This window comes from Hylobates moloch, unplaced genomic scaffold, assembly GCF_009828535.3.
Source record: "Hylobates moloch isolate HMO894 unplaced genomic scaffold, HMol_V3 SCAFFOLD_5, whole genome shotgun sequence".
Lineage (NCBI taxonomy): Eukaryota > Metazoa > Chordata > Mammalia > Primates > Hylobatidae > Hylobates > Hylobates moloch.
This window is the reverse complement of record NW_026652280.1, coordinates 116,215,784-116,229,092: the sequence shown is the minus strand read 5'-3', so window position 1 is coordinate 116,229,092 and position 13,309 is coordinate 116,215,784. Positions and strand designations below refer to the sequence as shown.

Sequence of the window (13,309 nt, the reverse complement as noted above, 5' to 3'; positions counted from 1 at the left end):
CCTCCTGCGATAGGTTCTCAGCGTTACTTGCCTCTTCTCGCGATAATTTTTTTTTTTTTTAAATCTCCCGAGGAAAGTTGTAGGAAGAGTACAAAATTTTCATCTCGCGAGACTTGTGAGCGGCCATCTTGCTCCTGCCCTAACAGATTCTCCTATCGGGGTCACAGGGACGCTAAGATTGCTACCTGGACCTTCGTTGACCATGCTGTCCCGGGTGGTACTTTCCGCCGCCGCCACAGCGGGTGAGGGGTATAGACCCTGCTCTGGACTATCAGAGTGATTGGAAAGAAGCGAATCTAGGGGTGACAGGGAGGGGAGAAGGGCGCAGCGACACGGGCCTGAGCGGCGAGTGGTCAGTGCAGCTCGGAAGGGAGCGTGGGGTCTTGAGGGACGGGAAAGAGGAGTACATAGCCTTAGTGATAGAGCCTGGCGGGGATGAGGAAGGGGCAAACCAGATTTCATTTGACTTTGCTGACCTACGCCTTGTCTATCTGCAGCCCCCTCTCTGAAGAATGCAGCCTTCCTAGGTCCAGGGTAAGTGTGAGGATAATGCTCCCTTTCGTCTTTGTTTTTACTATCTTTTATTTCGCGATTCCTGTCCCCACCCCCTTAGCTTTAGGTCAGAAATTTATTTCCGATAATTTTGGGACACTTAAACCCTCTTTCAGACAAGACACTTGTTTCTGTAACTGCCAGCAACGCTCTCATATCACCTAATGACCAAGATTTTAACAGGATAAGTAACGTATTCTAACTAAACTAGAAATTGGTTTTGCTGTCTTCTATACCCGCCCCTCTCTTTTGTGACCTTCCCTTGGGGCCTTATGACATGTAGCTTCCACAGCCTGAATCGGAGTAGATTACATACCCAAGAACAAATTTTGTTCAATAAAACAGTAAAGCATGTTGTTTGCAGTCGGTTTCCCAGATATCTAGTTTTTTGCTGCCATATGATAACAATCAGAGAAATCATTCATTGATTCAGTAAATATTTATGTTGCCTAAACACATAACCAAGGATACAAGAATGAGTATGGCTAATTACCTGCCCTCATGGAGCTCACAGTCTAGGAATGGGAGGCACCTTAAGAGTATTGGTTTAGAGTGAGGGCTCCACAGCCAGTACAGGGTCCCTGGCCCCTGCACTTACTGGCTGTGTGACCTCAATTTCCTCATCTACAAAATGGCGATAATAGTGCATTGTGGCTTTTGAGAATTGAGACAATTTCTGTGAAACTCAAAAACAGTTCTTGGTACCTGGTTTGTGCTTAGTAAATTTAGCAGCTGTTACCGTTAAAATTGTTCCATAAGACATGTCCATTTTGCTAGAGATTCTTCTTTTTACTTCCAAACTTAGTTCTAAAGCTTGCAAAATACAGTAACTAAAATTGAAAAAAAATGGACTCGAAAAAGTGGTCTTATCTATAATTAAGTCTCATGTATGCAAAAAGTAAGGCTATAATTGATTCCTTCCAACTTAGAAGAAAAAGGACCCCATACAGACTTGTAAACAAATAATTGTAATACCAGTAGTAAATAACTTATATTTACAAGATACAAGGAATATCCTTGGTTTTCTTTCACACTCCATGTCCAGTACCTCAGCAAGGCTCTTCCTCTAGAAATTTGGACTCTGACTGCTGCTTCCACTACCGCTAAAGTAGAAACCACCGTAAACTTTCACCTAGGTATTTTAGTAGTCTCTTAATTAGTCTTGCATCTCTATTCTTGTCCCATTACAGCCCATTCTCATAATAGCCAGGAGGATTATGTCAATCTCCCACCAACACCTTCCAAAGCTCCCCATCCCACTTGAATAAAATCCAAACTTAGCATAACCCAGAAGGTCCAACATGAATTGATCCCATCCTGTCTCTTGACACCGTCTCCTTGTGTTCTCTTTTTAGCTCATTCTCCAACCTTGGTGTTCGTCTGAAAACTACCAAGCACATTCTTGCCTTGGTATCTTTCTACTTGCTCTTCTCTCTTCCCCAGATCATTGGGTCAGATGTCATCTGACTGCCTACCAAAAAACTCTTCCCCATTTTGTTGCTCCCTATCCCCTTACCTTGCTCAGTTTTTCTTCATAGCACTTACAGCTGCCTGAAATTTTGTATGGAGATACACACTCACCCTTCCCATACCCCCACTAGAATATTGAAGGCTGGAGCTTTGTTCATTGCCATGTTATCCGTGCCTAGCATTAATAGAAAGTCAGTAAATGTTTTGTTGATTAAAAGAATGAATGTTAGCCCAAAATGGGGGGAGGGCTTTACAAATCTGGAGGCTGATTGGTCTTGGTAGTCACTGTTCCTGATTGGTCTTGATAGTCATTGCTATGAAGTCATGGTATGAAGGGCATACAGACAGAAGGAGCAGCATAAGGCAATTTTTTTGTGGTGTTTCTTCGTTTGTTTTTGAGAGCTGTTAAGTAATTCCAGGAGAGAAGAGAATGAAGGAAGATAAGGTTATAAAATTTGGCAGGACCAGGCACAGTGGTGGTTCATGCCTATAATCCCAAGGCCAAGGCAGGAGGATCACTGGAGCCCAGGAGTTTGAGACTAGCCTGGGCAACATAAAAACAAAACAACAAAAATTTTAAAAAATTTTTTAAATTAGCTGGGCATTGTGGTGTACGCCTGTACTCCCAGCTATTGGGAAGGCTGAGGTGGAAGGATGGCTTGAGCCCAGGAGGTGGAGGCTGCTAGTGAGCAGTGATGGCACCCCTACACTCCAGCCTGGGTGACAGAGTGAGACCTTGTCTCAAAAAAAAAAATGACAGATACTAGATTACGTATGTTATATTAAGTAGTTTTCTGTAGGCAGGAGAGAGCCTGTTGAGTTTTCAAGTCAGATTTTCATTTTAGAAACATTGGCAGTAATGTGAGTGGGCTAGGTTTAAGTTGGGGTATTTAATAAGAAGCAGAGGCCAGGTATAGTGTCTCACGCCTGTAATTTCAGCACTTTGGGAGGCCGAGATGGCAGATCACAGTAGTTTGAGACCAGCCTGGCCAACATGGCAAAACCCTGTCTCTCCTAAAAATAAAAAAAATAGCTGGGTGTGGTGGCACATGCCTGTAATCTCAGCTACTCAGCTACTCGGGAGACTGAGGCACAAGAATCGCTTGAGCCTGTGAGGTGGAGGTTGCAGTGAGCTGAGATCATGCCACTGTGCTCCAGCGTGGGTGATAGAGCGAGATTCTGTCTCAAAAAAATAAAAAATAAAATAAGCAGAGAGACCAGGTTTTGGATTGTTAAACTAAGCAAGAGGTGATAAGGACTTGAACTAAAGTAGCTAGTTAGGGAGACTTGTCAGCCTAAGCATACCCTTTAGTGCTATGATTTAAATCAGTGCTTCTTAGCCTGGGGTGGTTTGCCTGCAGGTGACATTTAGCAATGTCTGGAGATATTTTTCAGTGTTACCATTGGATGGGTTGGGGAGGGAGGGGCTACTGGTATCTATTGTACAAAGGCTACAAAGATACTGCCAGACATTCTAAAATGCACAGAACAACCTCTTACAACAAAGAAATATCCAGTTCAAGCGTCAGTAGTGCTGAATTGAGAAACCTTGATGTAAATGAAGGAATCTCAAGCATGATTCTCAGATTTTAAAACCTGGTGGGGTAGCTAATATATTTGGAGGCAGAAATAATATTCAAAAGATAAGCATTGTACCAAAATAAATGAAATAATGTAAATTCTTATATTACAAGGAGATAAAATTTGAGAGATTGGAGAAATGGAGGGTAGGAAGTTGGACAGAAATACACTGAAAACTTGAAGGAGACTAAACGACAGCAGATATAAAGGGACTAGATTTTATTTCATCAGAAGCTTAAGGAGACATTAGTATGCTGTAACTGTTAAAAGTGTAGTCTTAAGCTGCTTTAGTACAAGAATAGTTTCCAAATCCACTATTGATAATAGTTCAATTGTTCAAGCTCAGTACAACTTGGCAATAGCAAGTTCTCAATAAGTATTTGTAGGATGAATAAATTGGCCAGACTATACTTAGAGTATTATATTCAGTTCTGTATATCTCATTAAAAAAAAAAAAAAAGACAAAACCAGAGAAGTCCTTATGGGCAATCAGGATTGTGAGGGAACAGATATTTGACCCAGGTACATTTGTGTTATCTTACATAGAAAAGCAAAATTAGAACTAAGAATGGATTGAGGTTCCAAGAATGTATGTAGCATCTCATTTCAAAGATGAACATAATTAGAGCTACCCAGTACTGAAAAAGTCTGTTACATATAGTGATTAGCACTCTCATCAAAGAGAGTATTCAAAAAGGTCCAGGAGCTTACAACACATCAGGCATATAATAGCTAACCACTTACATAGAACTTTTCCATGTGCCAGACATCATTCTAAGCACTTTACATATATTAACTCAATCCTCAACAACCATATAAGGTATTATCTTCTATTTCCATTTTACTGAGAGAAATCTGAGATTACAAAAGCTTAAGTTCTTTACTCAAAGTCAAGGAGCATGTCTAGGATTTGAACTCAAGATGTCTATCTGGCTGTCACATCCACATTCTTACATATTTCAGTGCTACTAATAGACATACAAAGTGCTAGAGAGATGATCTGCAAGGCTGATAGAAAGGATTCCAGTATTGGGTAGAAGGTTAAGTGTCTGTGATTAATTCTTTGCTGTTGTCACAGCTGATTACTGGACCCTAACCTTCCTATTCCCAGTCCGTTCTCTTTCCATTATGAGTTAGAAAACTGCCTCAATCATCAACCCCATTTATTGTTTCTGCTAATTATTCATACATTGTATTCTCCTTGAAGAAACAGGCTTTACATTTGTACAATTACTACCTGTAGGGTATTGCAGGCAACAAGGACCTTTCATACAGGGCAGCCACACCTTGCCCCTGTACCACCTCTTCCTGAATATGGAGGAAAAGTTCGTTATGGACTGATCCCTGAAGAATTCTTCCAGTTTCTTTATCCTAAAACTGGTGTAACAGGTGAGCATTTTTGCCTAGTCTTTGATAATATATTTTGATGGCACCACTAAAATCAAGTTAGGTGGGTTTTCTTGGGGTTTTTTTTTTTTTTTTTTTTGAGACAGGATATTACTGTATCACCCAGGATGGAGTGATAGATCATAGCTCACTGCATCTTCCACCTCCCCAGGCTCAGGTCATCCTCCTACCTCAGCCTCCCGAGTAGCTGGGACTTGGCGTGCACCCGGCTCATTTTTCTATTTTTTTGTAGAGACGGACTTTCACCATGTAGCCCAGGCTGGTCTCCAACTCCTGGGCTCGTGGGATCCACCCACCTTGGCCCCACAAAGTGCTGGGATTACAGGCTTGAGCCACCCGCCTGCAGCCGCAAGTCAGCTATTTTTAAAAGGAAATTGTAGCAATTGATTTGATTGCTCCAACTTGTCTTTGGTATAAATTTATTTGGGATTTTAACTTAATTTTACAGCATTATCTCTGTTTGTTAGTAGATCAAATTTTTTGATGCCTGCTCTATGCCAGGCACTGTTGCAGCCATACAGTGTTGAACAGTGTTAAATGCCTACTGTCCTGGAACATACCTTCTGTAGGATGACAATAAAGAAATGAGTAACTGTATAATATACTGTTAGATAATGAAAAAGGTACGAATAAAAATGAAGCCGGGTAAGGCAAGAGTCCCCTGATTAAGTTTATGATTCTCTCTACTACATGTACTGCCTTTCTTGGCCCATACCCAAGTATTGCTATGACTGGAACATTGGAAACCAAAGATTGTTTTTTTTTTTAGCCCTGGAGTCACCTAAAGTAGCATTTTCCTAACTGAAATTGCTAGAAACATTAGTCTCCTCAGACTTCCATAGGTGATAAAAATGTTACATATGATAGAAGTTTCTTGCAAATTCATATTTAAAATTTGTATATTAAAGGCAATTAAAAAAAAACTGTTGGAACTTTGTATGGGAAACTGGGTAAAATGTATTTGAGTTTATAACCCTGTTATTCTCATGATACATCCTGCCATCCTATGATTCTCAGAAATACTGTAAAATGCTTCCCTAAAAGCCTGCTCTGGGCCTCCCTTACATCCTGTGAGGCGCGGAGGAAAGACTAAAGAAATGTAAATCATGGTTTGCATCCTTTCAGAACACATGGCCTGGTTAAAGGAAAAGCCATATTTGAAGCATTGTAATTAGGTGCTACAGGAGTTGAGAATCCTGATATTTATTCATCCTTTTATATACATATCACTTTATAGTTGTTTTTTGCTTCTTTCTTGTGTAAATTTTATCCAGTCTAGTGTCCCATTCAATAAATAGTATATTTTGCTGGACAAATTACTTCAGAAAGTTATCTGACATCTTTGTAGAATAGTTTAATTTACTGTGCGGGGGATTGTGCTTAACATTATTTCTCAAATTTATCAGACTGAAGAAGGTACTGTCCCCATTTTACAAATAAGGAACTAAATTCAGAGATTATTTAGATTGCTCAGTTTCTTTAAAATTGTAGAGTCAGTTTACAGATTTCCCTGAGTCCGTATCTTTGTTCTTTCAACTCTACCATACTGCTTCCCAATCCAGTGTTTTGTCTTTGAATCTAATTAAGTCATTACTTTGCCTTCAGCTAATCAAATGTAGAAGTACCTTTCTATCTTCCCTCTTTTAGGCATAGCATATCCATTCATAAAATAACTCTTTCTTCTTTTAGGACCCTATGTACTCGGAACTGGGCTTATCTTGTACGCTTTATCCAAAGAAATATATGTGATTAGCGCAGAGACCTTCACTGCCCTATCAGTAATAGGTATAATGGTCTATGGAATTAAAAAATATGGTCCCTCTGTTGCAGACTTTGCTGATAAACTCAATGAGGTAAGAACCATAAACTTTATTTCCTATTTTAGACTAGCAGAAATAGGAAGGTCATCTAGTGATATTTTTGATATGAGTGTTAAGGGAGCAACATATAGAAATGAATCTAATGCTTCAAATAAGTGTTAACGTTAGTTACTAATTTGAGATTTTTTTATATCTACTAAACAGTTTAGCCTTATTGTAGTTTAATCATTCAAAAGATATTGTATAGTTATTATGGGCAATTCTTTTTAAGGATTTGTGCATCTCTATGTTTCTTTGTGGGTGTTTTTACAAATGGGAGATACAACTTTGAAGAAGCATGAAATGAATCTCCTTTTTTTACCCTTTGTGCTTTCACTGATCTTTGTTGTTGCTATCACAATTGTAGCAAAAACTTGCCCAACTAGAAGAGGCGAAGCAGGCTTCCATCCAACAAATCCAGAATGCAATTGATATGGAGAAGTCACAACAGGCACTGGTTCAGAAGCGTCATTACCTTTTTGATGTGCAAAGGGTAGGTTTCAGAAGTTTCTAGGAAGAATGAAGTTACTTGTGTGCATTTTTTTAATTCAGAATTTTTTATGAAGAATGGTTAAATAGATTGAACATATTTTATTTAGAAAAGAGAAGATTTGTGTAGGAGTTGGCATTCACGGCTATTCAAACATTTAAGAACTGTCAAGTGGAAAAATAGTTCAAATTATTATAAAATTAGAAACAATAGAAGCTATTAAAAAAACATTTTGGATCCACACAAAAGGAAATAGTCATTAAGTTAAAGCTGATTTAAAAATGGCATGCACTGTATAAGGAAGGCTAGGTAAAATACATCCTGTGTATTTCATACACACTTGCTACAAGAACATCTTAACATCTTTGCTGTAAGGAAATCTGATACTGTACATTCTAAATCCACAAAGCAGGCAGGGCACAGTGGCTCACACCTGTAATCCTAGGACTTGAGGAGGGTGAGGCAGGAGGACTGCTTGCACCCAGGAAGTCAAGGCTGGAGTTAGCTACGATCCCACCACTGCACTTCGGCCTAGGCAACAGAGCAAGACTCTCTCAAACACACACACACACACAACAAATTTAGATAGCAGTAGAGCTTTTTATCATGGTCAGAACATGATTAGATTCTAAAATATGCAGCTTCCAAAACAATCTTTAGGAAAATGTTCAGGTATTTTGTTATTACTGTTTTTATTTTGAGCCTTTTACTTTATGGCTAATATTTAAAAGTGAGGTGCTGTTATGTCAAAGTTTTATATTAAAACGAAATGAAAAATGAGATGCTAAGATAGAGTAAGCATCTGAAATAGTTAGGATCTTGGCCAATATTTCTCAATATTGGCCAAGATCCTAAGCATCTGAAATGTTTAGGATCTTGGCCAATGTGGTCTCGGTACCATATGGATTAGAGTTATCTTTGGTGTTAAGTTTTTTTCCAAGACTTTCCAAGACTTACGGAATCAGAACCGTTCTTAGGGGCTATCCAAGAATCTGTATTATTTTAAACAAGATCCCTAAAGACTCTTAAGCACATGGATATTTGAAAATCTCAGAAAATGTTAATTCCATGTATATTTAGGTTACAAAGGGAGAATGCTTCCTGCTTCTTGCATAGTATATACACACACGTGAATGCATGCATACATATATTTTGGCTTTTTTAAAAAACCATATTGGAAAATGTCGCTTTTTCCTAAGAGTCAAATGATAGTAATTTAGGTTTTTATTTATTTATATTTACTTGATAGATATTTATTGAGTTCTTCCTGTGTAGATATTCTGATCAAGGCAGAATGCTGAAAATATAGTGGAGAACAAAAAGCTTCTGCCTTCATGGAGTCTTATTTTCTAGCCAGCCTTTGGGAGAAGCACAGAAAATAAATAATTGAACAGATGCAAATGTCAACAGGTAATAAATGCTAGATAGAAAAATAAACTAGTATTAAAAAGATTGCAGGCCAGGCACATTGGCTCATGCCTGTAATCTCAGCACTGGGAGGCCAAGGTGGGAGGATCACTTGAGCCCAGGAGTTTGAGACCAGCCTGGGCAACATAGACCCCCTGTCTACAAAATTGCAGGAGGAAGGAGTCACTGTTTTTGTAGGGCATTCAAGAAATGTCTCTAATATGATATTTGAGCAGAGACCTGAAAGAACTAATAGTGCAAAGTATGTGGATTTTGGGGGAAATAAGTTCCAGGTTGAGGGAAGAACAGTTGCAAATGCCCTAAACCTGGAAGTTTGCTTGGTATAGTCAAGGAAAAGTAAGCCCATACAGCTGAATTAGAATTGGTCAGAGGAGAATAAAAGGAGATAGAGTGTGGCCTGGGACTATGATATATAAAGACCTTAGGCTCCTATGAGAACTTTAACTTGGACTCTGGATGAGAGAAAGTCATTGAAGGATCATTCTGATTGCCTTGTTGCCAATAGCCTTCAGGTTGGTATGCATTGGTTTGTGATGCCTATGGGTTAGCCAAGTAGAGATATATAAGAGCTTGGCCTTATGTAGTCTTACTGCCTGTATGCTGATCTTGGCTTCACAGTTTATTAGCTCTGTAACCTTGGGCAAGTTTCCTAACTTCTGCCTCAGTTTCCTTACTGCAAAATGGATACAATTATAACAACTATGCCATAGTTCAGTTACAAGGTTTAATTGAATCTAAACACACGAGTGTTTAGAGCGTAGTCAGTACTCTACAAATGTTAACTGTTATTTGATCCAGCAAGTATTATGACATAAACACAAAGACAAATCTACAGTGTATGCACCATTATTTGTAGTACCAAAAAATGAATTATGGAATACCAGTATAGTGGAATCCAGTGTAACTTAAAATTGAGATAGGTTTGTGTGTCATAATTAATAAAAGTGATGTGTATATGCCTGTATTTTGATGGGTATACCTTTATTTTTATTAAATATTTCTGGGAGGGAATACAGGAAATACAGGAAGTTAATGGCCTATGGGGGAGGCTGAAGGAGACATTTCATACAGCTTACACTTTTAAATATGTTTTTGCCATATGCTGTTATAATTTCTAGGTACATATTATCTATTAAATAAAAGAATTTCACATAAAATGCAAAAGAAGTGGGGCATTCTCACTGACAGAATCTTCAGAGTAGAAGTATTCCTTCAAGTATACAAACAATATTTATCATTTCTTAATTTTGCCCCAGAATAACATTGCTATGGCTTTGGAAATTACTTACCGGGAACGACTGTATAGAGTATATAAGGAAGTAAAGAATCGCCTGGACTATCATATATCTGTGCAGAACATGATGCGTCAAAAGGAACAAGAGCACATGATAAATTGGGTGGAGAAGCACGTGGTGCAAAGCATCTCCACACAGCAGGTACACAACATTTTTGTAGGTTCTGATGTTGTACTGGTATCTCTTAACAAGTATCTGCTGATGTTTCATTAAGGTAGGAATAGCTGGCAAGGAGTCTTTAGCCTAGAAGTAGCAGTGTAACCCCGGGTTTGTTTTTCTGGATAGTGATAAGCAGGAAGATGCTGCATACCTGTTAGGATGGCTTTTCTCTTTCCTTAAATTTGGGTAACATTAACTGATATATTTAATTTCTCTATAAAACAGACTGGGCTGGGCATGGTGGCTCACGCCTGTAATCCCAACACTTTGGAAGGGCGAGGCAGGAGGATCACTTGAGGCCAGGAGTTCAAGACCAACCTGGGCAACATAGCGAGATCCTGTCTCTACAAAAAATTTAAAAAGTAGCTGGGTGCGGTGACAAACGCCTGTAGTTCCAGCTACTCAGGAGACTGAGGTGACAGGATGTCTTGAGCCCAGTAAGCATAGGCTGTAGTGAGCTGTGATCACACTATTGCACTCCAGCCTGGGTGAGAGAGTGAGACCCTGCCTCAAAAAATAAAATAAATAAAAGACTGAACACAGCTATTTCTAAGCCCCGTCCGTTTTCTAATTCCATGACATTCCATTTCTTCTTTTCACCTGCATAACTTGTCTGTTTTGAACGGAAATGTTTTCTATTTGCTTAAACTGAATTAATTTTTTTTTCATTTATATTTTTGCTTTAATATGACCTGATTTTTTTTCTTTCTCGAGTTTATAACATTTAAGTATTTCTGGTCGTTTTCAGCATAACCTATATAGGATTAGAAAAACAGTGTCTATCAAAGTTTTTTTCTTTTTTTGATAAACTGTCTTTTACATAAAAGTAATATACATGCTTACTTAAGAAACTTAGAAAATACAAAAGTCTAGAAAAGAGATTAAAAATTACTTTCATTCTTAACATTTACATATTACTAATATTTGTTGAATTGGTCTTTTTCAAGCAACTGTTAGTTGTACAAGCCAACATCAGTGGCAGATGGTTACAGGAATATCTGGCCTCAAATTCTATACAGGTTTCACCCATAAAAGCTGTGAGCCAGGCCGGGCATGGTGGCTCACGCTTGTAATCCCAGCACTTTGGGAGGCCGAGGCGGGCGGATCACGAGGTCAGGATATGAGACCATGGTGAAACCCCGTCTGTACTAAAAATACAAAAAATTAGCCGGCTGTGGTGGCGGGCGCCTGTAGTCCCAGCTACTCGGAGAGGCTGAGGCAGGAGAATGGCGGGAACCTGGGAGGCGGAGCTTGCAGTGAGCCGAGATCGTGCCACTGCACTCCAGCCTGGGCGACAGAGCGAGACTCCTTCTCAAAAAAAAAAAAAAAAAGCTGTGAGCCAGGGAATTTTAACTAACCCCCTGGATTTGCTTAAAGTAAATTGTATCTCCTTTCTGTTAATTAATTTTCCTTCTAAACCTGTCCAGTAGCCGTATAGTGTTAAGCCAGTAATCATCTTGAGGTTCTGGTCCGGTAGGAGGTGTCTTTTAGAATAATGGTGTTTATTTATACTCTGTACTTTTCTGTGTTGTGGAAAGGTCTAACCAGATTTCTCTTTCCTTATCACAGGAAAAGGAGACAATTGCCAAGTGCATTGCGGACCTAAAGCTGCTGGCAAAGAAGGCTCAAGCACAGCCAGTTATGTAAATGTATCTATCCCAGTTGAGACAGCTAGAAACAGTTGACTGACTAAATGGAAACTATTTGACAAAGCCTTTCTGTGTTGCTGTCTACTGAAGTTATAGTTTACCCCTCCTAAAAATGAAAAGTTTGTTTCATATAGTGAGAGAACGAAATCTCTATCGGCTGGTCAGATGTTTCTTATGCTTCTTGCTCTGCCTTTGAGCTGTTCCATGATCACTTCTGAATAAGCAGTTTGCCTTTATAAAAACTTGCTGCCTGACTAAAGATTACCAGGTTATAGTTTAAATTTGTAATTAATTCTACCATCTTGCAATAAAGTGACAATTGAATGAAACAAGGTTTTTCAAGTTGTATAATTCTGTGAAATACTGAGCTTTTGTCATATGGGTAAAAATTAAAGATGTCATTGAACTAATGTCTTGTTTATGAGACCATTCAGTGGTGAACTATTTCTGGCTGATAGGTTATGAGATATGTAAAGCTTTCTAGTACTCTTAAAATAACTAAATGGAGTATTATATATCAATTCATATCATTGACTTTATTATTGTAGTATGCCTATAGAAAATATTATGGACTCAATGTGTCATAAAATCACTCTTAAGAATCCATCCAGCAGGCCAGGCACAGTGACTCACACCTGTAATCCCTGCACTTTGGGAGGCCGAGACAGGCGGATCACTTGAGGTCAGGAGTTTGAAACCAGCCTGGCCAACACAGTGAAACCCTATCTCTACTAAAAATACAAAAGGTTAGCCAGGCATGGTGGCAGGCGCCTGTAATCCCAGCTACTCAGGAGGCCGAGGCAGGAGAATTGCTTGAACCAAGGAGGCAAAGGTTGCAGTGAGCCGAGATCATGCCACTGCACTCCAGCCTGGGCAACAGACCTAGACTCCATCTAGAAAAAAGAAACAAAAACCCAGCAGACACCTATCAGGAACATAGAAAATAACAAGTGTTGACAAGGATGTGGAGAAGTTGAAACACTTGTGCACTGTTCGTAGAAATAATATGAAATGGTACAGCCACTATGGAAAATTGGTGATTCCTCATAAAATTAAAATGGAAATACCATGATCCAGCAATCCCAGTCGACATACATACTCAAAAACATTAAAAGCAGGGTCTTGAAGAGATACTTGTGTTCCATGGTGATAGCAGCCATTATTCACAATAGCTAAAACATAGAAGCAGCCCAATTGTCCATCAGTAGATGAATGGATGAGCAAAATGTAGTATATCCATGCAACGGAATATTATTTGACTTCAAGGAAGAAAATTCTGACACTGGCTATAGCATAAATGAACCTTGAGGACGTTATGCAGTTTTACAGGATGAGTTATGGAGCTGGATAGATGGTGATGGTGGCACATTAGGGATATATTTAATACTGTTCTTAAATGGTACACCTAAAAATGGTAAA

General features: G+C 39.0%; 1 protein-coding gene across 1 annotated transcript; it reads left to right on the top strand.

Moving 5' to 3' along the window:
• Positions 1 to 78: 78 nt before the first annotated feature.
• Positions 79 to 12,222, top strand: ATP5PB (ATP synthase peripheral stalk-membrane subunit b). Its single transcript, XM_032155025.2, has 7 exons — positions 79 to 242; positions 498 to 534; positions 4,847 to 4,992; positions 6,700 to 6,863; positions 7,237 to 7,362; positions 10,044 to 10,223; positions 11,811 to 12,222. Exons 1-7 carry the CDS (start codon positions 203 to 205, stop codon positions 11,886 to 11,888), a joined length of 771 nt encoding a protein of 256 aa, XP_032010916.1. The 5' UTR covers positions 79 to 202; the 3' UTR covers positions 11,889 to 12,222.
• The last annotated feature ends 1,087 nt before the right edge of the window (positions 12,223 to 13,309 follow it).